Below are 26,563 nucleotides of genomic sequence, written 5' to 3' on the forward strand. Positions count from 1 at the left end.
ATCATTTGTTGACCTAATTTTAAGGCACAAGTTTGACTACAGCACCTTCTTAAATAACTACATTTCCTCTCAATTCAGTCCAACACTGCCACTCGCCCAACCTGAGATTCGTATCCAATTTCTCTCCCTGGTGAGGAGAATCTCTGTGTCACTGAGTTCTGACTCATGAATAAATGAAAAAATCTGAACTGATTTTGGAAGGAAATTTACTCCAGAAGCGGATAATACATCCTACACACAAGGGGCTGGGGGTTCGCAAAACATCAACTTGTGAATTTCAGTAGTGCAGAAATCTCCACGTGGACCTGATGCAGTCTGCAGTACTGAAACATCCATTCTTTACATGTTCATCTACACTCTCAGAAAAAAACAGTTTGTCTATGAAGTAGTACGCTTTCAAAAAGTAAACCTTTGCACCTAAAAAGGTCATATTAGTACCTCAGAGGTACATATTGGTACCAAATGTATACATTTCTGTACCTAATGCCACTTTTCCATTGCATAGTACCCCACGGTTTGGGTCGGGTCAGCTTACTTTTGGGGGCTTTTTCATTGAGGGCAGTACGTAGTACCCCATATCTTTTTTAGTACCACCTCTGTCACGGTTCCAAGCGACCAGAGCTGATACCAAAACGTGACGAGAAAACACTGTAGATCACTGATTGGTCTGAGAGAATCGTCACTACCATCATCAACATTATAATGTAAAAGATTAGCTTTAGTTTCATGCTAGCTTGCGCTGTCTCAAGCAATTATGTTGTTATCTGTGCTCTGCTATAAGTTCCCAAACTCTTTTTTAGCGAGGAAAACATCCACATGTTGGGAATCAGGAACACCATACCAGTTTTTTTCAGACTTGCAGTTTGTGGCGGCACATTCACGATGCGCACGTCCACATATATGTTTAAATGCAACTTAAATGAGGCTCGACTGTCACCACAGCTCACAGAAACTGTCATGTGAGACAGAGGTAGTGATAAACGCGATGTGCTAACATCTATTTGTGGTGGTCAATTTTAATTTTGTGGCGGACTGAGAATTAAATAAATGTATGGGGATGTACAACAACGCTCTCACTTGTATGATGTCACAGCAGTATGCAGCGCAAATATAACGACACGCCTATAAGCCCTCCCACTCCGAAGTGATACTAAACTTTATGGAAAAGCTAACCAACCCACAGTGAAGTGAGCTGACCCGACCTGACCGAAACCAAGGTACTATGCAATGGAAAAGTGCCATAAATTGTACAAATTAGGACCTTTATAAAGGGAAATTCCCCAGTGACAGCTGGGGTACATATTTTGACCATTTTTTTAGAAGTGTATTTAATATTTTGGCTCATTTGCTACTGCTTTAAGCCACCAATAAGAATCCCATTTAACACATTTGACCATGTCAAAACCCATTTCTCAGTTTTGAATAGCTCTCTTTGAATGAGCCATTACTCATCTATAGTCCAGAATAAGACTCAAGTGCAATAAATCACATCACTGATGTGTGAAAGTAAAGATGTAGGGCGCGATGCGGTGCCAGACTGCGGCGATCAAAAATTCACTTTCTATTTCCACAAAGGAAATGATACTAAATCACACAGCCTACTGACAAACCTCCGCACGCCAACGCAGATGGAACCGTTGGCCACGTTCACACGCAGCTTGCGTAGAGGCGAGCCTAAAACAGACACGTGCGTCACAGTAGTGGGTTCGATTGAGGAGGAGTGATACTTTCATCATTATCATTACACAAACCCACATATACACACATGCACAAGGAGAAAGCGACAGCGATGGTCCTCGTAAAAGCCTCTTTGATCGCCTCATAAAAAGCGTAATGAGAGGAATGAACCAGCCTCTCAATTATATCCATGGATGGCTGTATACAAAAGACTGAAGTGGGCAGAAGTATTCATTTATGGAAGTATTTAAAGCCTAAAGGTCCGAACCACCAGACTCATATTTAATCTGTAAGTAACCTTCAGTAATTGGATGTAATACTGGACGATTATTGAAGCCTGTGTGTGTAAAGGAAGAAAATGCAGCTTTCAAAAAATTATCTGATGGAGACGGGTCTTAAAATAAAACAAACAATGCTGTAATAAATGACGCTGATTCATGAAACTGTCAGTGTTTGTGCTTGAAAGCCTTCAAACAGGTAAATAATATATATTAAACCACGCAACACAGAAGATATGATGCACACAAAACACAGGGATATGACTGCTATTTGTAACGCACATAAATGTCTTGCATGCTTTACTGAGGGCGACTCGTGTGTTGATTCAAGAGTAGGACAGTGATAGCCAGGAGGAAAACTTTTTTTAAGCTTCACTGATCTCTTTGTCTGTGGTTTCTATCTACAGACTTCTGAGCTTCAGGCTGAGTTACTGCACCAAATTCTATTCCAGGACAGAAAGGAGAGCCATCGGTTAACACCAATTAAAGTGTCTTCCATCTTACATTATTTATCCATAAATCATCACTTTTTCCAAACCTGCCACAAAAGAAGAAAACACATATACAAATACGCACTAATCTACCGAGAGCATCCAGTTTCCTGTGGATAATAAGGTCACATTGAAAAGGAACCGCTATGTTGAGTAATGCCGATTAAACGAGGAAGAGAAAGTCAGATGGAGACGTTTTTCTGCGAGCCAACAGGAAATGAAATTTGGCTCGACTGCTCAGTCCACATCGGGGTGCTGAACGACGTACAGTCTAAATTCAGCCAGACTCACACATGACTCAGGATAGCACCTGCTACATAATGCATCTTACTCACAAACCAGCAGGAAGTGGACAAAAATTATGCAATAGCTGTGTGATTTCGAAGACGTCATTGTTGGTTTGTCAAATGTGTGGGAAATAAAACGTACCTTTCTTGATAAACGTGTACTGCTGTGACACTTTTGTGATGTACATGTCAGGTGCTGCGCAGAAATCACTGAAGCCCTGAAACAAGACAAAGAACAACCGGCAGTTAAAGTTCAAGCACAATATTAGATATTTTAGCATTTTTATTTCTTATTAAGGCAGAGCAGCGGGGCTTGGTTTCTTCCAATCCTAATAGGCTATCATGTTATGTCAAAAGAAAAATCTATTTGGGAATGAAAAGATTTATTATCCTGAGAGTAATATTATTTTTTACTAAATACATCTGTAATCTAAATGCTTTGTTTTTTATGTAACTGTAATAGATTACAGTTGATAGTTTTTTGTACCCTGACTACGTAACTTCATTACATGTTATCCATTTTTCCCCAAGCCTGCCTATATATGTGACCCAGTCTGAACTTCTACTTTTTTATACGTACAATTAGAGATGCCACAATCGGTATCAGTCAATAAAAACGTTTATTTTTTATTTATTTTTTAATGCACAATAGTTTTAAAGCAACTGATAGTTGTGGCTGATATATCATCTCATTTAAAGGAAAACACCACTGTTTTTCAATGTTTTACTATGTTTTTACCTCAACTTAAGATGAATGAATACATACCTATCTTTTTCAATACGTGCACTTTTAACCTTTGTACAATGCTTCTTGAATGTGTTAGCATTTAGCCTAGCCCCATTCATTCCTATGGCTCCAAACAAAAGTTTTATTTTGTGCCACCATACTTACCCGTGTAACTACTCATGTAACAGTCTTTAAATAAGGAAAACATGGAAGTGTTTGGTGGCTTCTAAATTCATCCCTGTTTGGATCCAAAGGAATTAACTCTTTCCCCGCCATTGACGAGATATCTCGTCAATTAAGAGAAAACGCTTCCCCGCCAATGACGAGATTTTCCGTCTTTCCGCAATACCGCTATTATCCACCAGGTGGCGCCCTTCCGCAACTTTTTAAAACCGGAAGTATTGCCCTATGGCAAGCGTCTGCATGTCCGTGTCTGTTTTAAAGATCGCTCTGAATCGGATCTCTATGAAAAGTCCGTCATAAAAATGGAATTATCTCTGCTTTTTGCTCAAAATATGGTGTTTTTGCAAAAACCTACCCATATTCAAAAGCTGATTGCAAAAGAACCACTAAAGGTAGGATGAAACGTTTTTTTTTGTTTGAAAGCAGAGGGTCTGTTCTTTCATTTGGTATATTGTATGTTTATATATTTAAAGAAGAACATTTTCTGGAAGGCATTAAACTTTGGTGAAAATCATGAAAAACGCTGTATGTTCACCGTATGTTCACGGCAGAAGTCAAAAAAAGACGTAAAACTTGTGTTTAATACCTCAGATTAGATAAATGGGCGGGGAGAAGGCGGTCGCGTGTGGCTGTTCGAACACATTCAACCACATTGCGTTCCGCAACTCCAAAGCGATCCGATCGAAAGTGGTTTCGACTACCTCTGGATGTGGTTGAAAGTGGTCGAAAGTGGACGCGTTCAAAACGTTTTGAACACCGTTTACACCTGGCATTAACGTCGTCCACTTGTGATCCGATCGACGAAAACGCATGTTAATGCCAAGTGTAAACAGCCTCTATGTTGAGGTAAGAACATAGTAAAATATAAAAAAACAATGGTGTTTTCCTTTAAAAGAGAACAGAAAAATGCAATGAATTTAAGGTCTGTGCATATATATTAGTAGTTTAATGTTCAACATTAATGCTCATTATATGAATGAATAACATTCAGAAAATGTAATAGTTGGAATTTAGTTAATTTCAATTAAATTTATTTAACAAAAAAAAAAATGTCACATTGAATAATCGGCTATCGTTTTTTTGTGGTAAAATTTTATATTGGTGCATCACTTAAAATCATCCTACATGATGATTGTTAGGAACATTGTGTGTAAATATAACCTTTTTATCTTTAATATTGACTGAGTAAGGTCATGCCAAAGATTGAAATAAATGTGAAATCAGTGAGTGAAATCAAACATTGATGCTCCTAATCTCTTAAGCCTGAATTTCACAAAGAGGGTAGCACATATGGGGTGGTTTCCCGAACAGGGATTAGACTAGTCCTAGACTAAAATAAAAGTAAGAGCTGTCCAAACTGAGAATAACTTGCACTGACATATCTTAAAATACACCAGTGCCTTTTTTTGCCTTACAATGCACACAAATAATGTTTTTAGTAAGGCATGTTTGTTACAACTAGTTACATTTTATAACATGTCTGGGAAACCACCTCATAATGTGTTTTCAAAGCTTTATGCTGTGAGAGTGACAATATGTCTACATAATACATGAAATGTTTATATTTCATAAGAGTCATAAAAGTTGTGTGCTTGATATCTCTCACTACCCTTAAGAGTACGTGTAAAATACAATTGTGCTTAAAATAAAATAAAAGCATATACCAGCTGATTTATTGTTCAGTATGGTAATAAATGCTGCAGGTATGAGTCGAGTATGTGTGGGAGAGATCATAAGGAAAGCTGGTCTGTTACCACAGAAGCATCATTACAGTAATGTCCCGCCTCTGTATGGAGTACCGTTGCTATGGAGACACTTACCGAGGAGACAGACAGTTCCAGGCCCAGTGAGCCCCAGCTGATTATTAGTGCCAACACACCCAGAATACACACCCTAAACAGAGACAAATGGAAGATAATGATTATTCAAAACTATCATTAAGACAACACATGAAACCTTCGCTTATGGAAAAATGCTTCTACAAAAACATAACAATCATATCTATCTATAAAATTACAGATGAGATAACACCTTATTTGTTTCTTAAAAGTCGCCATTAAACTAAAGTAGCAATTGTCTTAATTTCTCTGTGGTGACGTATATCAAGTGAAATGACCTCTGAAATGAAAAATAGGTTGGCGGGACATGAATTCGTCCATCGAGAATTTATTGGATCGTTTGAAGTTGTGTCTAGTTGCTAATTTATAATTTCTGATGAAAGACTATGACGGCACATATATTTTTAAAAAATAATGAAGCTCACAGTCATTTGTAAAAAGTCACACATACAAAAAAAACACAATTGAAATGAAAATGAAATGATAGGGCTTACAGGGGTATTATGAAATGTCCTGGAGCTTATGGTTATGCAGCATGTAGCAACTTTTATCACAGGAACGATCAAAAATCTGACATTTACCTTTGACAAATCACATGGGCTTTTTGCTATGTAATGTAAACATGGCTTGACATTACCCACCAAATGCGGGTAGATTTCACCTGTGGTGGGGAAGACAGCCACTCCCACTAGCCACTTTGACATGTTTATATAATTTATTTTATATAATTTTCAAATTGTAGTTTTCTTAAAGCCATGTAAAATAATAAACAATGTCTGGTGCGAATCTACAAAGTTATAACTCACATGATAACTCCCTGCAACAAGTTCAAGGGTTTATTTTTTTTACCATGGAGAGCTCCAGTGCTGATGGATTTGCGAATGCACGGGACGCAGTCTGAGCCTACACATGCACACTTTATGCGATTGCAATAAAGACATTTAAGATGTGTGCACACTCTTTGAGCGAGAGCTGAAAGAAATTAATGGAGATCTGCACATACCAGAGCGAAGTCCAGTTTTGTATAATAGCAAATGAAACCCTTAGGGAGAGGGATACGCGCTGGCGCATCATATTGTGCTTTTGTACTTTTACCCAAAATGCCCTCTCGACATTTGTCAACAAGTTAGCACCTTAAATTAAGTCTTAAATCAATTTTAACAGAAACCATAACTAAGCTTATAAAACTCAATCTGCATAAACAATTTGACAGTAAAATTCATGCACATGTTCTGACTGAGCAGAGTTTACTGCTGTAGTTAATACATTTAAAATGTTTGCGGCAACCGCTTTTATTATATTCACTAGAAACTACTCTATTTATGCCTTGCTGCACTGAAAAAATTTGACTTGTTTTAAGTATAAAAATAAAAAAAATTATTGTAAATTTGTGATTAACACAAGCAAAAAAATCTGCCAATGGGGTAAGAATTTTTTTATTGAATTAAAGGTTTAAGAAGAAAGTTCAAGATTCTTTTCTAACCCCAGTGGCAGATTGTTTTGCTTGGTTTAAGCACAAATTCACACAAATGTTATGTTTGTGTCTAAAAACTAGACTTATTTTCTTAGGTCATTTTGCTCACAAAGAAAATGCTTCTTAACTTAAGAATTGTTAGTGTTTTGTCTTATTACTTAAAGGACAAGTTCGGTATTTTACACTTAAAGCCCTGTTTTCAGATTGTTTATGATGAAATAGAACGGTTTTGACTGAAATTTCGACATATGCGGCTGCCCCGAGAATTTTTGGGGGTTTGTGTTTCACCTCCCACCTCTACAATGGGTTTAATGGTGCACTGGAACAATCCTTTCTAAAATGCATTAAACTTTCGTTTACAAAGACGTGAAACTCACCGAGTGGTCAGGGGTGTTCACTGATATGCTCACACAAAAATCGCTGCAAAAGATGCTTTCCAACAGCTGTTTTAGCATTCGTTGTTAACTTGTGGACCTATTTTTCCAAACGCCTCACACCCGTACATTCTTCCGCTTAGAGCTTGAATAATAGACACTCCAGCCCAGGTGGTGGCGCTAATCCGCCTTTGCCAATTGCAAGAATAGAATCAAAGTTCCCGGCGCGGAGTAATACCGTACCTCACAGCACATCTAATACAAGTCAATGGAGTTGGACAAAAACTACGATAGAACCTGTTGGAATGCATATTTTGCAGCGATTTTTGTGTGAGCATACCAGTGAACACCCCTGACCACTCGGTGAGTTTCACGTCTTTGTAAACGAAAGTTTAATGCATTTTAGGAAGGATTGTTCCAGTGCACCATTAAACCCATTGTAGAGGTGTGAGCTGAAACACAAACACGCGAAAATTCTCAGGGCAGCCGCATATGTCCAAATTTCAGTCAAAACCATTCTATTTCACCATAAACAATCTGAAAACAGGGCTTTAAGTCTAAAATACCGAACTTGTCCTTTAAGTTATTGTTTGCTGTTTAAACTTCATAATTTTCAAGCAGCTAAATAAACGATATGATCTGTATTAATACCAGGTATATACCCGCTATATAGTCTCAATTTGGGTGTCAATCTTTAAAAGTAATTTTTAGCATGTCAAAGTCGATTTTAATCATATAAAATTCCAACATCAAAATTGTGGCCAGTGAAAATGCTGAGTGGCTAGTAACTTTGGAAAACCACTTTGATGTAAGTGCTGGCATGTGGAAAACACCGCACTCTAACTAGTATTGTAGTACTCTAAACACTTTTTTTTTTGATGATCTTGGTCTCATCCGTCTTTGGTCTCTGTCTCGTCTTGGTCTCAGGATTTTATTTCAAGACTGGTCAAGACCACAACTGCAGAAATTATGCTTAATTGCTGGTGCATTGTCTGATTTATTTGTTAACATCATTATGTAATTGGATAAAAACTTCTGGCTTTAAAAGTAATCATTGATTTATTTCTTATTTTATTTATTTTGTTACTTTTGTGCCAGTAAGAGATGAATGGGAAATAGTCCAAAAGAAATCTCTCAACAAAATTAATACAAAAGCCCACAATATCCATTATATCCAATATAATTGTCTTTGTCTCTGCCCCTAAAAGTCTTGCCATTATCTTGGTCTCAGTTAAGGTGGTCTTGACTACAACATTAACTCTTACCATAAGAAACAAAAGTTTAACAAGAATCAGTTAGACAAAATGTCTGTATGTGTCCCAGTGTTTTTGGCAGAGCTAGTGGATAAGTGTGCTACTTATTTAATGACTGAATGTGACCCAATCAACACCAACCATAAAAGTAACATGACAGTAAATGCGTCTCTTATTTATACACCCCATATGTCAGTTTTGTGGTGCTGTTCAGCTGCTGTCATGAGATTGTCATTCTCTTGAGAATGTGATGACGGGTTTTTATGTGACAGAGTTGAATTAATCTTCCCAGAGGAGGAAATCAGAGAGAAAGACAGATTACAATTCCTCTCCATGAGCTATAAACAGAAGAGGATAATTGGCACTTTGTAAAGTCAAAAACGATTTTGTGTAACTGCCTGATTGACAGGCGCAGTCAGGAATTCATTCATCAACACAACCTTATAAAGAGGCATGAGGTCTATAGATCGCTCACAATTAAAAGTTCTAATTCAATATTCGACTCTCTGTCCTTTGTTGGTCAGTTTGAGAAGTAGATAAATATTGCTGGACATTTGAAAGTTTCTTAAAGCACAGAAGACTTTCATTTCTTAGAGAACTTCATGATCCAAAGACATTTCTATACAATCCATCTTACCCAATCAGAATTCCTTTGGAGTTACGGATGAGACCGAAAAGCACCAGTAGGCAAATCAGCACATCAAACAGCAGCAGACACAGATATCCCAGCCACCTAAAGACAACAGCACAGTAACAATAAAACTGCAGGAAAATCCACATTGCCTCTAAAATATAACAATGCTTAAAACTATGCAAAAAACGAATACAACAAATATTTGAAATTTTAACTTTAATTCATTGAAAACATAAAAAATAAATAGTTCTTTGTTTAAAGTTTATTTAAAGTTTCAAAGCATTTTAAATAATTTTTATGTACATATTATTTCCATACATTAACATTACTTAACACTTTTGAAGATAATGAAAGTGCTTGATGCTAATGCAAAACTTTGTGATGCAAGTATGTGATGAAAGTGTCACAGACAGGACTGTGTGCAATAGCGTGGCTTGTTTAAGAGAGGTCTGCTACTTTTCTTAGCAATCAGACTAATGTTTATCTTTCTTTTGACGGATGATAAACCAGATGATGTAAATCCCATAGGTTTACACTACAGGATGGGCCCGAGTCATATCTAGGGACCAGGATATCAAACATAGGGGTGGGGTTTATCTGACTTTTAAGCTAGTAAGCAACAACCAAACAATCACCCAGAGCACCCCCAGTAACTGTATAGCAACAACCTGTAAATAACCACAACACCAGAGCATCAAATAAAAAAATAAAATGTAGAACTATATCTTGGTTCATTTTTTGCAATTGTATGGATTTGTCCTGCATTGAAAAGCTACACAAAGGCTTAAGATGAAAGTGTATGTTTACTTCTTTTAAAGCTCTTAGGGAAACTAACAGATCCCACAGAGAATTGTAAATAGCTGACGAGAGGTTGAAAGAGGTATGAACAGAATACTAATTTCCTTTCTCTAAGAGAGCTCTGTTCATGCCTGACGATCCTCTGAATTTTCTTCCACTGATTTGTTGAACGCAAAAACAGTTTTAGACCTTCAAATGAACCAAAAACATTTATCATACATATCAGAAATATATTTCTTTCTGCTATATCTTAACTTCCTGTGACAGACATCAATGCTTAACTTCATTTGATGCTGCATCGCTCTGTAACGTACCTGTACCAGTCAAACAGCTCGATCTTAACAGACAGATCCTCCATAGACATGGTGAGATTGTTCCAGAAGGGTATCTCGGTCATCTGACGGACCATCTCGCCCCGCTGGACCTGCAGCTTCTGTATGATGGACACGTAGTCTGTGTGCTTTGCATACTGGTCTTTTAATAGCCGAAGGTTCTCGTCCACGGTATGACTTTGAGCTGATGTACTCTCAGATATCTACACAAACATATTTGTGGTGTAAGCACTTTCCTCAATAGCTTTTGGTATCACATCTAGCGCTGGTAATTAAAATCTGCTCATGGAGAGCCACAATTCTCCAGAATTTAACTTCCACACCTGCTTGTGATTTTTAAGGGGGAAATCTTAAACCGACACTCCAGCCAACTATCAAAATTACCCTATGATTTACATATGTACATAATCTTTCAGACAAACACATTTGGAGTTATTTCAGTGAATGTCCTTGCTCTTCCAAGCTTTATTATGCTTGAAAACAGGGATCAGGGAACAACTTTGCATGAGTCCAAGATGGCGTAGCTACCGCTAGATATTAATAGTTTATACATTTTGAAATATGGATATTTTTCTTACAAAATAGCACTGATTACCTTCAGAAGACCTTTATTTACCCATTGGAGCCATGTGGATTACTTCTGTAAAGGGTGTATGCAATTTTTGATGGGCTTAAAGTCAAACGTTGTTCCCTGGTCCCCGTTTTCTCCTATTATATGCTTGGAAAAGCAAGGACATTTAGTAAAATAACTCCAAATGTGTTTGTCTGAAAGATTTTGGACATATGTATTGCTTGAGGGTGAGTAAATCATGGGGTAATTTTTGGTAGGAGTATCCCTTAAAAGACCTTGACTAAATGGTTCATGCCTGTTTACATATACATTCATGCATTTGGCAGACGCTTTTATCCAAAGATATTCAATGCATTCAAGCCAAGGTAGGGGTGTCACGATTCTCCAAATCCTTTATTCGATAACATTTTTAATTCTAAGCTCACGATTCAATTCGATTCTCGATTAAAAACAAAAAAATGCTATGCATTTAGACTTTTATGAAATATAATATCTGACCTTGAACCCTGATATGCCCTGCCATGTTAGTCGTGCTGCCAGTGGAAAAATATGGTACACGCACATACCTGATAAAACGAAACTTCCTGTAAGAAGAACACTCCTGTCAGTACTTTTATTACCGTCAGACGAGATTGTGAGACTATAACCCCAAGAAGTCATGTTCAAATGCTATTTTCGTAACAGCAACTGAAATAAGTTGTTGTGAAACTTAAAGTTCAAAGAAACGACCGATCCTGCCACAGATGACGCTCTGCTGTGCACGCGTGCATGCTCTGTTCTGAGTTCAGCTGAAGGCAGGGGGCGCTTGCTGTTTTTTGTTACCCATTTAAAGAGCAGCTTGCTTGGTGTCTCCTGCATCTGCCCATGCTATCTTTTGACTGGCTGTAGCTAGCGAAGTTAAAGGAGGTTGACTTGCAGCACTCGACACGTGTTTTTTTCACATGGGGGCTGGCAGCATCAACGATTCCAGTTTTTTATTCGAGGTTCAAGGTTGTGACACCCTTAAGCCAAGGTATGCATGTTTCCTGTGATTGAACCTTTGCGGTGCTAACCCAATCCTCTACCAATTAATCTGGAGCTAAACTGTTTCAGCCGGAGGGCCTCCAAGAGAAGATCGGAATCTGAGTCTTGGAAAAGCCGTATATTTATGAACACTGGGAACTCACCAGTCTGTTCACTCCAGCCAGTGTGCGGTTGGCATGGCGGAGGGAGTAGGTAAGCCGATTCACCCCGTCGCAGGTCTCACCATTCCCGTAGAAACCAACGGCAATGCCAGCGCTGTAAGGAGACAAAAAGAGATCGGGTATAAGGAGGAGAAAATAGTATAGGGTGAGATGGAGCACTTTAGCGGAAGTGTTGTAACTATGTGTAAAAAGTCAGTAATGCCCCAAACCCCACGCTAAACAGAAGATGTAGCGAAGCCTACATTCAGATACCTGGGGGTAAACACAAAGTCCTAACAACACAAACTGAACACAAATGAATGAACTGATGTAATAATACAGAGCCTTCACAGATCCCTTCATTCTGGATGGATGATTTAAAAAAGAAACATCTCATTTTGGTGTCAGAGTAGTCGTGAATAAAGCAAACGCAAACTAAAACAGCCGTTGTCAGGTTGACGCTTCACACTAAAGTTCTCTTTACAGTGAAACTTACAGCAAAAGGTAGAGTAAAAGAACCCAGTTCCCTTTGTATCCACGTTGTATCTTGCTATGAAAGTGGACGCACATCACATGAAACTCAGTGTTATTGAATGTTACATAAAACTTAAGACACTTTATCATGGCCACTGTGCATGGTAATGCGTATTAGATTATAGACAGAACTGAGTGCTGCCTATTTTGAGATTCACAGCACACACATAATTCACTTATTTAAAAAAAGCACAGCCTTTTAATACTAGTACAAGGTCATTTAATGTTTTCAATTTTAATTGATTAATTGTTTAGAACTTATATAGCAATAGTGGTCAGATGATCGATAGCAGCACTGAGTGAAACCCAACACGACTCTCTCATTGTTGGGCTACTGTAACAGCGCACACAAAACAAATCGATTGAGCTAACAGCTCTGACAAACCTGCCTGAGAATCAGGTCACATCAAACATGTGCTGCCCTACAAACCCACTGAGGCCATTTACAGAAATATACTCCCTCCAGGGACCATTTGCACCTTCTGTACTGGAGTGATGGTAGAAGTTATGGACAAAGGTAAAAGATCAGACCCAACCGTTGCCTCACCACCAGGTGGCACAATCCCAAGCCAGCTGGGTGTCCTGCAACTCATTTCCCATTCGACATTCCCCACCCTCTCTCCCTCTCAAGTATGTCGCCCATTGTAAAACCTTCAATAGTAGCCACCACCAGTGCCTCCCCGCTTACAAGGGTTCTGCGGTTAAACAAAGAGCCATTCACCGCAGGGCAGACCCGGCAGCTCTCTGCTAGAGTACATGCATTAAAGACGCATTCCTTGCGCCGACCAGCCTGATCTTTTATGCACCACAGCGCTGGCTGATGCCTAGATGTTAAGATTTCACAATTATTTGTGGATGTTATAAGGAGCCATTGTTGCATTGAAGCACTATAGGAAGGGAGTCACTCGAGTTGAACTGAGTGACAGTCCTTCAAACTATCTCTAAAACAAGTACAATATTTAGTAAAGAAGCTGTTCAATCTATGCATGCTCCATGTTCTGTGATGCTCAACTTGGGCGTGCTATAACACGAGCATACAGATAAGCAAGCAGATGTCACCTTGCCGTCCCCTGAGGCCAAGGACATGTGACCCATTAGTGTGGTCTCAAAGGAGTTCCCAGCATTCCAACTACACTGCAAATCTGGTGGCTAATACACAGGAACAAATTTACATGAAGGATACTAACACAGATACATAAAGAGAGAGAGATAGAGGCTGTTTACACTTGGCATTAACATGCGTTTTCGTCGATCGGATCACAAGTGGACGACGTTAATGCCAGGTGTAAACGGTGTTCAAAACGTTTTGAGCTCGTCCACTTTCGACCACTTTCAACCACATCCAGAGGTAGTCGAAACCACTTTCGATCGGATCGCTTTGGAGCTGGGAACGCAATGTGGTTGAATGTGTTCGAACAGCCACACGCGACCGCCTTCTCTCCACCCATTTATCTAATCTGAGGTATTAAACACAAATTTTACGTCTTTTTTTGACTTCTGGCGTGAACATACGGTGAACAGTGCTATTTTTAGCCTTTCATTGATAAAACTACTGCGGGTGTTCTCCGTAGTTTCGTTTTGAAAGCGTGAAAGTTGCGCGATCCTATTTCATAAATTGCGCTGAAAATTCAGAGAAAGCTCCAACATACACACGTACAAAACTCTGTGCAGCATGTTTACTTGCTAAACAAGCAGTGGACTCCGACATAATATTAGTTTGCGTCCATATAAACTCATAATTACTCCCGCTCGCGTTTGAATGACTCGCCCACCGTCTCACAGACCGTCCCCTCACAGTATTCAGCACAGATGCGGTCGAAAGTGGACAAAAGAGACGGATTTAAATACCAGGTGTAAACGTAATGTGTCTCTCTCGTCCACTTGTGATCCGATCGATGAAAACACATCTTAGGGGCTGTTTACACTTGGTATTAAGATGTGTTTTCATCAATCGTATCACAAGTGGACGAGAGAGACACATTACGTTTACACCTGGTATTTAAATCGGTCTCTTTTGTCCACTTTCGACCGCATCTGTGCTGAATACTGTGAGGGGACGGTCTGTGAGACGGTGGGCGAGTCTCTCTGCTGTCATTCAAACGTGAGCAGGAGTAATTATGAGTTTATGTGGATGCCTTTTAGTACAGATGGTATTAGTTGATATTACTGTTTGAATACCTATTTATATAAATGGCATTTAAAATGTAAAGTTTCAAATGATATCATAATATAAACCCTCATGATAGTCAAAAAAGACAATGACTATAGAACCTATGATAGTTATTTATAACGGGTACCAGATTGGAGTGAGCTATAAAACTTAAAGATAATAGAGGCCAGCGGTGAAATTCAATGGGTCAGATACATAAATCTGCAAATTGACAGCCCGAGATAATGGTTATACTGAGAAATTGTATCTGGCGGTGGGTTCTACGTCAACATATGACCCAAGGTCAGATCAATGGTCCCATCGCTGTAGGCTGTTATCACTATTATGACCCCTCGCTGCCCAATATCTCCAGCACATTGTTTCAGGTCTCTACAGATATACTGCCAACAAATCATAGAGACAAATATGCCACGATGGCTGATGTTATAATGCAAACCGTTGCATAACTTATAGCATGAGTAATGAGCTGTGATTGTTAGCCAATGGAAACGGGGTTAAATGCTCCTTAGAGACTAACACTCCATTGACTAGAAGCATCACACTAAGCACTTCAGCAGTGCCGACCTCATTGCTTATGCTGCTCACCCAGGTCTACCCAACCCCCTATTTAGCACAGCATCCCGAGTCAGAAGGGATTTGGTTAAGTGGAGTGTCACATGGTTACAATGACATGGGTTTGGTGACTTAATGCCGGAGGCTTGGCTTACACCTGGTATTAAGATGCTTTTGGACGATTGGATCACAAGTGTTTTATTCATCTCTTTTGTTTGCTTTCGACCACTTTTGTGATAAATGATGAAGATAATTTGATAAATGATGGTATGCACACATCATGCATCGTCTTTGTTTTTCCTACTATGGAAGTCAATGGTTACAATCAGCTCAGCTGTGTACGATCATTTATTAAAATATCTTCTTTTGTGTTCATCACATGTATAGAACAACATGAGGATGAGAAAAATTTTCATTTTTAATTTTGCCCATTAAAACTGCAGGTGGACCACAAACTAATTTGACAAGACTTTGGCTTCAGTTAAAACAACCTAAGTTAACAATGAGATTAAAATCAAATTTATCATTTGCATAATTTATAATGAGGTACTGACAGACACATCCATGAAATAGCTCATATATTCCCGTTTCAAGTTCTTCAAAAATTCCCTTGTGGAGCTGCAGAGTGATGCTATCTGAGACTTTGAAGTGGCTTCAATGTCAAGCCAAGAGCTGATTATCATAAACACTGTAAAGGCTTCAGAACCTTGCTCTGGATTTCCATAATCTTCAGTTATGCAGCGTAACACTATGCAGTTAAAATGTGCCCCAAAGCTGAAGAGATCTAAAGTCCAAGCATGCAACATCACAGGCTGTGCATTTGCATGTCCTGTATACTATAGGCTGGTTTATCCCAAAAGCATTTCTTTAATTTAAAACAGGCAGTGATCAATGAAATACAAAGCAAGTTAACAATAACTGTTTAGTCCCTTTGTGAATCATTGTGGATGGACAGAATATTGCACGTTTTGAGTAACATTCTTCTGGTTTGTATGCGAAGGCTCATGTGTTCCTTTAAATGCATCCACTGAGACATCTTGTAAGAGCTCAGAAATACTTGATTCCATCAGCAGTACTCCAGAGATTACACCACCGAGTTTTCTTCCAAGGAAGACAAACCCTACAATTCTATTTTAAAAGGAAACAGACTCATTTAATATTAAATCTGATGGCATGAGTTTGCATTCTCAAGTTCAGATTACAGATGGTAAACATTTCAAGAGACTTTCGCTAAACAGTCCGTCCATGTAGACATCCACAGGGTCCACAGGAAGACAGTTCACTGGATGACTGCCATAAGCTTATTTCCTCCTCATTCACAAAGGATGAACCCACGCAGAATCTTCACACGTTACACAATTTCTGTTATACGTTTTTATAAGTTTCATTTTCAAATCTTTGTAGAACACAGAAATGTTGTGTGAATAAAATGTGTACTTTTGGCAATGACTCAAACAAAAAATAAATTATTTGTTTTAATTTTTTAATCCGATGAGTACGTTGTGGGAGGAGTTATGCGCTGACATATGTGGTTTCATAAGCTAGATGCATTTACACTTCCAGATTCGTCTGAAATGCGCCCCAGACCACCTCCTAAAGAGGTTTGAGCGATCAGACTTAAATCCGTCTCGGAGGGCATTTTACACTTGTTTTTTTACGACCGGATAGTTAATGATCAGAAAAAAGCAAATCTTGCAATGCTGCCGAACCAGGCGTGAGTTTTGGGCTTTAAAGGTGACATAGAATGATTGAACAGAGTATTTATCCTTGTTCTGTTGTTTTTGTTTGGGTCTGTAATGCCTTAAAAGCTTCCTCAAAACCTCTCTCAGATAGCTCTATTAGGGTGGGGGATTTTAAACAAGTGGTTTTGCACCTATTTGGCTCCCCCTACTGGCTTAACTTGCAATCTCATTACTGATTGGCTGACTTTGCTGCCACTCAAAAAATTTAGCCAATTATTTTAAAGTGGAGGGGCAGTGAGATGCCTGTGATGTCATAAGCATCAGTTTTTCAGATTGAGCTGTTTTCTGGCTGACACTTCTTAAAGAGGAATTTCCATGAGACTGAGATGTTTAGCATGTCTAGCACTTTTATATGTTTGTGCATGCGGGTAGACTACCATTATTCAACAAAGACAAGGTAAAAATGGTTTTTCATTCTCTGTCCCCTTTAAGCTTTGAGAGACACGCTGCACGCGTGCTTTAAATCGAAACCCCTCGTCAGTTTAGGCGAAGCGCCGTTTTGGTTGACGTGCCTTTCACGGAGACAGCACGGCCATACTTGCGCTCTCTCAATTGGTTAGACTGTCACAAAGCCTTTCTGTATATTTCTCATATTGCATCCTTTCTACACTTGTGTTGGGTGACTGCGAGTATCTTTAGAAATCCTCCCCGTCACGTGGTGGTGGACAGCCAATCTCTGGCGCTTTAAGTCCTTACATGAAAGTACAGGCTCACACAGACACAGCCGCTTGGCTTTTGGAACCAAAATTTGGCACCGAAAGATAAATAGTTTTTCGATACTCATAGTAACAGAGTTTTTCGTTCGATACCATAAAAATATCGACGTTGGGTACACAGCCCTATCCCCAAGCTGTCCGAGATGCATAATGTCCATCACTGTTCAGAGGAACACATTTTCAGTCATTTAAGAAAATGTTTTAGATCTTTCAGTTAATCAAATGTAAAGTTACCGGGTCCACTCCTTCAAGTCCAAAAAATGTGCATCTATTCTTCACAAAATAAATCCAAACAACTCCAAGATGATAAACAAATGCCTTCTGAGGGTAATCCGTGTGATGTTGTTGTAGAAATATCCATATTGAAAACTTAATAAACGAAAATAACTTGCTTTTGGTATTGGTGCAATCTTGGTCGCGTCCGCATTCAAGATGAAGGCGTACGCAGTTTACGGAGGCTTCTCTGCTGCTGCTCTGTGCCCCGCCCTCCTAATTTGTCATACGTCACTAAGAAAAGTGCGTACACTACGCTGATACTCTCTCCTGAATACAGAGGAGTCTGAGATGGCGGCATTACTGGAAGCTAGTTATTTTCATTTATAAAGTTTTAAATTTAGATATTTCTACAACAACACTGCGCGGATTACCCTCAGAAGGCCTTTGTCTATCATCGTGGAGCCATTTGGATTTCTTTTGTGAAGGATGGATGCACATTTTATGGTCTTGAAGGAGTGGACCCTGTAACTTTACATTTGATTAACTGAAAGATCTAATACATTTCAGACAGACATTTTCTAAAATAACTGAAAATGTGTTCTTCTGAAAAATGATGGACATATGCATCTAGGAGAGTAAATCATGGGTTTAATATCATTTTTGGCCAAACTATCCCTTTTAGATTTTTAGTGGTACCTAGCGGTGAGACTGTGAATTGCAACCAACGGCTTAGTCCATAGCTGTGTACGGTAGCCGCCACAGGACAAACATGCCATCTTCTGAGACAATGTATTGATAAAACGCCCAGAAACATAACGGAAACTTCCATGTAAGGGGACCCGTGGTATATGTAGATAAAAACGGCTCATTCTAAAGTAATAAAACAATTCAGTTCATTATGTAAGTTCTTTAAACATCACTGGTAATATAGTTATGTATATTATATTGCATTTCTGTCAAGAGATCCTTCAGAAAGTTACACAATGCGCCTTTAAAGGATATTTTCAATAAAAGACATGCAGCTATTAAAAACTATGCTTATAATAAAACTGATTTCATTGCCTACGGGTGTTACTGACTGCGGCGGTACATTATGAGAAAATTATCATCATGTTATAAAAAATCATGAGTCATGTTGCTTGCAGGTGTGATGGTTATTAATGGTGTTTGTGTTGAAAATGGGCTCATCTCGCTGCCCGTGGCTCGAATCATGAGGGGGTCTGTGAACACGTGCCAGAGTGTGTTCTCCATATTTCCACCTCTCCACAGGACCAGATGTGTCATGCTAGACTTTTACTTGCTCAACCTGCAACCTTACAGCTCAAAGTGAAAAAGACAGAGACAAAGTAGCTGCGCAGTGATAAAGAGAATAGACTCAATGTGAGAGAGAGAGATTGCGTGCACGTGAAACTGCTAGACAATGAAGGAGATGTGTGAGGAGCAATTCACACCTTAAAACTTTTGGGTACTGCTTGTGGGGGAAAACCTGTGGAATTTTGCTAAATGGATTTAAATAAGTGACGTGTATGCGTAATGAACTAGTTAGTAAATGTAAATTGAATGGTCAAATATTACTATTTTCTAACAACCTAAGACTCATGTTAATGTCATGTAAATGACTTTCAGTTGAATACAAACAAATTATGTCATTTTAAAATGCTGATGATTATGGCAACTAAAGAAACAATTCAGAGGCGGACAAGTTATTCGATTTTAATGAACACAAATGTCCAATATGAAGTGACAACAAACATCCCTCCTTTGTGTGTTAGCTACGTCTTTCAGCTCTTTACAGCTTTATCCCAGCTGGAGACCATGTACGGAGTCTGACATTTACTGCTCAGTGTTTTACTCACAGCGCCCATAAAGTTCTCACCTGCCATTCTGTCTGACATCTAAACTATGAATATACACAAAGAAATACAGACCCACATAAAACCACAGCAGGCGCTCTCCCATTAACACACAGTCATAGACGGGCTTCCTGAAGAGCTAGCGCATGTTAGCATGAACTCAACATGAAAAGCGGTCATGAGATGTGAGGGGTGTTGTGGAGGAGGGTGGGTGCGAGTCCCTTTCGATGGCCTATAATGTCAAGAACCACAAGCTAGGAACTGCCGGGAAAGCCACTGCCATAGCAACAGGGTTTTTTGAGACAGGATTGTCGAGCCGGACAATAGCCGGGCCAAAATTCCCACCAAATGCCTTTCATTTGTCTCGCTCTGAACATCATCATAACAAAACCCAGCATTACCAATTCAGTGTGAATGTTTGAATCATTTCGAGTGGTTTGCATTAAATAACTGAAAATCAGAAGCAGCTTTTAAACAATGTGCATTGTAAAAAATACATTTAAATTAAAAACTTTGAAAATCACTAAATCTGGTTAAAGCATTATGTGCTTTATGATTGTTATGCTGTTGAAAGGAAATTTTAATGCGCTTTTAAAAAAAGATTTTTTTTAGGCCAATATTAACAGACAGTTTTATTAGATATTAGATATCTTAGATTGTGCGGTATGAATTTGGCAAATTTGGTTAAAATAAGTAGCAGTATTCCCATCTAAAATAAGTAGATGTGAATACTGCCACCCGAACCTTGGTGCACCAAACAAGCGTACATGCCAACCTGAAAAATATTACAGAAGATTTCAAATACTTTCTTTCTTCAAACCCTAGGTTGAAAGATGATGTAATTTGATCAAAGTATAGTTTACATTTTCTCTTTAGTATAATCCTTACTTCAGTCCAAAATTAAGAATTAAAAGTCTCATTCGGGGATACAGGTGAAATTAAACCAACTATAATTAAACCAGCAATAGTGGGTGTTAAAACTGCATACAAGAGCTCACAGCAGCTGAGGGACAGCTTTGCATAAACTGCAGAAAGATTAGTGCACAAATGACTTTCCTACCCGAAATTAAACCCTACCCACAATGCACCACTACTGTTACACTCCAACAAGCACAATGACTTTTGCCAGCAGGGGAACATTTGATAAAGGCAATTCATTGGGGAACAAACTGCATGAGCTCTTAGACGGATCACAGCGGATCTCAAACAAACAAGTGACTACATGTGTCGTCCCAGGCCTGAATGAGACACTGATAAAGCAGTTACAAGGAAAAATGTGACCGTTTCAAAACATGACACCCCACCCCTATAGACGGAAATAGACAGACATGTCCAGACTCACCTGCAGACGAGGGTGGCGATGATGACACACCATGCAGTGCAGCAGCAGTCTGCATTCGGCTGCTCTTCGCTCTTCTTACGACGGCAACACAGCCAGCATGAATAGAAGAGGAGAAAGATAAGATCCAAGGCTAAACATGCCACAGCTATACTACCCAGCAGCAGAATGGACTGTAAGAGAAGAGAGAGAGAGAAACTATTAAGAATAAAGAATAATTTTCTGTTTGCATCTTAATAAAACGAGTGAAAAATATAATGGAAAATATGGAAAACAACAGAGCTGGTGGGGCTTAAGACTTTTGCACAAAACTATATAAAATGTATCTCCAGGTGCCTGTAAAAAACATCAGAGTCCGATAATAAAGTCTTCAAGTTTAAAGATAACATGTAGACCACATCAGTCTTGCTATTCTGTGCAAGCATTACTAAATAATCACCAAAAAAAAAACCAATCTGTAACACATCAAACTAAAGCATAACTATAACATGTTAATGCTAAGTGTAAACTATGGCACTTTTGTCCTGCGATGACTACCGTAGCTTCATTATGCGTTTCAAAAGGGAAGGGTAAGATGTGGATTGAGCCGTTGGTTGCAACTCACAGTCTCACCACTAGATGCTGCAAAAATCTACACACTAGTCCTTTAAACGAGACACAAAGCAACAACCATATGGGGACCACATATAACTTTCTCAAGCTTATTTATGCTATACTTTTAATAAACTGCGTTTTAGTTTCCTGGCCTAAATTACTAAATACGACTAAAACAACTTCATAACAGGCACCTCATGACAATATCCTTTCATTTATATTGAAACTAGCATATGGGCCGCTCTAAACCAAGCCTCTCCAACTGAATCTCTTGTGTCAAATAACCTTCACAGGCATTACTGTTTATAATGAGGTCAGAGTTATTCTCGGTTAAGACCCACACTTTACTCTGACAATCATGTTGTGACAACCACACTGGGATTTAGCACTTTAAGATCATCTGAAGTCAACTTCCTTGAAAACAGACCTAGTTTTGGATTACCAGTGGAAGAGGTCACACAGAAACACCCATGATGGGCTTGGCCCGGTGTCCAGTCGTTTAATCTCCATGGACCCAGTGAACGCATGCAGGCATTTCAAATCTCCCAAATCGCATCGTTTCCATATGGCTTTCAACCTGAGCCAAGCTGTCTATCAAACTCACAGTGTGTGATCACAGCAAAGCTGGGAAAACCATTCTAGTGGCTCAAAAGGGCTTCATTAGAAGTCTTTGCCCAGCAAGTCAGACTTGAAAAACTGGAAGATCTTAAAAGCACAGTCAGTAGGGTTAAAGGGATTAAAATACCTAAAGATTACCAAATTGCATTTTCTAAGTGGGCGGTACTCGAGTAAAGGGACATTCCACTTTTTTTGAAAATATGCTCATTTTTCAGCTCCCCTAGAGTTGATTTTTACCGTTTTGGAATCCATTCAGCCAATCTCCGGGTCTGGTGGTACCACTTTTAGCATAGCTTAGCATAATCTATTGAATCTGATTAGACCATTAGCATCACGCTAAAAATAACCTAAGAGTTTGGATATTTTTCCTATTTAAAACTTGACTATTCTGTAGTTACATCGTGTACTAAGACCGACGGAAAATTAAAAGTTGTGATTTTCTGGTAAGGTATGGCTAGGAACTATACTCTCAAACGGGTGTAATAATCAAGGACTTTACTGCCGTAACATGGCGGCAGCAGGCAAAGTGAAATACGCAGTTCCCTAAAATAGTCCCCTTGGTTACTTTTAATAGCAGGGGACTATTTCCGGGCACTATGTAATATCATTGTGCCTGCTGCAGTCAAGTGTGACACTTTTCATAAAAACAAAAAACAAATGTAAAAACTGAATTGAAGCATTAAGAATAATGAAACCAAGTTTGCAAATTAGCAAATGGCTAAGTGACGTGTTTCACATCTTTTAAGGTCTACAAGGCATATAACTTGGTTACCTTGGCGATTTACAAAGACTTTACAGTCAATATTTAACCAAACTGCAGTTAAAAGAAATATTTAAATCCCAGCGTTCTGTGCTTTCGTCTTGCCATTCAATTATGAGAATGTTTATTATTTCATTCCTGACTGACATTTCTGCGTGACAGAGAAAAATAGACTATCATTTCCAAAAAGCAAGAACCATGATCTAATTTTAGCAACAAGATTAAGGCTTTTGCTCTATGAGCTTTGAATAAATGAACAAAGAACAATGTCCACTATTGACAGTGGCACATCAAGAGAAATGAATCTTTGTGAATTCTTTCGAAACTTTCTCTGTATTCACATCTTGTCAACAAGCAGAATATGACATCATAAAATAATGACCAGAAAAAATACCAGGGCATTTTACACAGTACGAGGCAAGCGGTGAAATCGCAGTGCGACTGCCACTTTTTGCATTTTGCTGGCATTGTGGAGGCAGATTACTAAATTCTGTGTTTGTATTATTTTGTCATTACTTGTTTATTTTAATAACTGTCTTTATTAAATAACAAATTTTCATTTGGCACACTAAATTTCTCTTAGTTAAAGTTATAAAAATTTTTTTTAAGTCAGATGTCACATGAATGTCTTCTGAACCATTCGAAATCACCCACTGCTATCACACTCGACAATGTTTCACTCAAAACGAACTAAAAACCCAATCACTTTAATGTCCCATGCATACAGAATAACAATGGTTGTGAGGCAGGATCTACAAAAATGAGGTGTGAATTATGATGATGGGCGAAATGAAGAAGGAGGACGTGGAAATCTATGACTTGCTGCCAAGGCTATCTGGGAGAGTGGCCAGTAAGCAATCTCGATATGATTAATCAGTCTTTAAATACCCTCATTTACAAAGAATAACAGCTCTTGGACTGCATAGTCGACAAACTCTGATAATGTGTTTGTAGAATGTGATTACCAAGTCTTTGGGCCCATCAAATCAACACAGTGTTTTATGGAAAACGCTGTGCGTTTCTACTTAACCTCCTTCACTAATACAAGATAATTAAATGAACTGCACTTCTAATGTATCTAGATGAAAATTCTTGCCTAGAACCGAAAATATCTGGACACACAAGGCCAAAAACCTAAAGCATAAACCGAATAAGGTCATTTTAAATTAGCTTTTGTTTGGAATAACTAACTCTTACACTAAATACCTTTAACGGTTGGTCTGACTAATATAACATGAGTCCCAACTAGAGTTGTCCGATAGTGGGCCTTCATGCGCTAGTTGGTATGTTTGGCCGTTATATGTGGTTTCATCGGACGCACATGCGGTAACGCATTTACGCGTCTGGTCGCAACTTAACTACCAGTTTCTGTTTGTTTAATGGTCTGACTAGTTGCTAAACTGAACTCTTCCTAGGTAATCTACTTGTTGTTTATTTTGCTTGTTATATAAATAAACTACTTTAAAAGGGCTTTGTTGTCATTTATTTTTAGCAGAGTTTACCGGAAGTTACGCGTTTTCCACGAAAGCCGCTTGTTTATGCTGAAACAGTCTATAGTCTTAAAGGTACAATTTGTAAGATATTTATAGTAAAATATCCAAAAACCACTAGTCCAGCGTTATATATTTTGTCCAGCTGATTACTAACAATATCTCTAATGTTTTCAACTACTTGTAAATTATGAAAAAATTGCTGCCCTAAACAGTGACACGGGGCAGTGCAGTCGCCTGTAAATGACATAAATATCTACGTTACCCTTTGTAACCGCTTTTACTGACGTAGAAACCACATGATAACAGTGTAGTGGACAAATGCGGAATTAATAGCATCTATCGGGCCGCTAGGGCTATTCCGAATACCATTTTTTGAGCTTCGAAGCTACAGTAGAAATAAAATCGAATATTCGAAGCTTCGGAAGGAGCGGCTGAATATATTTTTCTCTTTAATAAAGGCAGGAATCTGTGTGTGTGTGTGTGTGTGTGTGTCTGTCTATCTACAGTTTTATTATGTGGCGGATGTGTTGCTGCGGACTCAAGGGACTGTAGTGCCTTTTTTTTCGTGCAATATGGACATGTGACACGCTTAGAATAAACTTTAAGAAATAAACTTTAAAAATACTAGCAAGCAAGCCGGGAGCGGCGTGCCTGTCACGCGTCCTGCGAGAACAGCATTAGTGAAACAAAACACAAGAGCAATACTTTTAATAAGGTAGCCTAACATTTTTCTAACAAACAAACAAACATTCCCATATCAGCACAGTAATTACTGACAACGTAAAGGGTAGGCTATTTAAATAAAACAACAAAAATAAATGAACGAAGTTCAACAAACTGTAATAAAACGGTAGCACTTTCCGTTTGAGGCAATCTCTTCCACTGGTGGCTGTTGGCTATGGATGTTGGTCTCTCTGCGCCACCTACAGAGCGGGGGCGTGAAGCACACTTCCTGCTTGGCAAAAGCTCTGCATTAACGCTGAAAAATATTTATATATATATATTCGAATCTCAAAACTGAAAATCGAATGTCAACCCACGGAACGAATATTTGAATTTTCTGGTCTAGCCCTACGGGCCACTCGCTTGTTTATGGTAAATTTGTTAATCTGAACCCTTAAATCTGTGCTGTGTTAACACACCATCATATTGGACTAATACAGACTAACAATTGCGTTTTGAACATTACATGAAAGCTTACATAATGAAATAATAAGATGTCATTAAACAAAACATTTATAAAACTTAATAACTTTACCACATCTCTCAACATGATTTCTCGCTCTCGTCTGATTGATGGTCATCAGCGTTTGAGTTAAAGACAACAAATCCCATCATTCCACGCTGTTTCAGAGCGTCATTTATCTACCGCATTGTAATTGTTTTGATCTGGCGCCCTCTAGCGGCACGAATTATACAAATTGCATCTTTAAATTATTATTAATGCTTTTCCTTAATGAGACTGCTTGGGCTTCTCTTTTTGCGTGCAAGACAGCTTGTAATGCACGCGGCATGGACTCTTCTTTGCGCCTGAGCTTGTATTATGCGCGGCAATAACATTTCCTTGTACTAGAGAGGTTGTTGGGCGGGCAGGGGTTCCCGCTCGCTGGCACGCAAGAAATTTTAAAGCGCTCTGATTAATGGCATCAGGTTTAAGAATGCTGCAGTTGTGATTGTATTGCCAGCTGCCCTAAGAGTATATGAGATTCTTTTTTCCACCAATCTAGGGATTTGTCATAAATGAGTAAAATATGAACAAATAAATAAATAAATGAGTAACCTATTGCCTCGCCCCCCGATACTATTGTGTATCGCCGATCTTACAGGCTATTAATCCCAATCAACACTTATCCCAACAATGTTTTTTAAAATATTGTTTATGAAAAAGAAATTTGC

At 38.7% G+C, this 26,563-nt stretch overlaps 1 protein-coding gene across 3 annotated transcripts in view; it reads right to left on the reverse strand.

Moving 5' to 3' along the window:
* The window catches only part of ttyh3a (tweety family member 3a), a 54,889-nt gene that overhangs the window by 19,944 nt on the left and 8,382 nt on the right, over window positions 1-26,563 (reverse strand). For all 3 annotated transcript variants that reach the window (XM_065255389.2, XM_065255388.2, XM_065255390.2), the window contains exons 2-7: window positions 21,206-21,375; window positions 12,084-12,195; window positions 10,329-10,549; window positions 9,220-9,315; window positions 5,464-5,536; window positions 2,876-2,951 (exon numbers count right to left, since the gene is read on the reverse strand). In XM_065255389.2, the coding sequence (XP_065111461.2) occupies window positions 2,876-2,951; window positions 5,464-5,536; window positions 9,220-9,315; window positions 10,329-10,549; window positions 12,084-12,195; window positions 21,206-21,375 (748 nt within the window). The remainder of the gene's footprint in view (window positions 1-2,875; window positions 2,952-5,463; window positions 5,537-9,219; window positions 9,316-10,328; window positions 10,550-12,083; window positions 12,196-21,205; window positions 21,376-26,563) is intronic.

Source organism: Paramisgurnus dabryanus, chromosome 3 (genome assembly GCF_030506205.2).
Source record: "Paramisgurnus dabryanus chromosome 3, PD_genome_1.1, whole genome shotgun sequence".
NCBI classification, from domain to species: Eukaryota; Metazoa; Chordata; class Actinopteri; order Cypriniformes; family Cobitidae; genus Paramisgurnus; species Paramisgurnus dabryanus.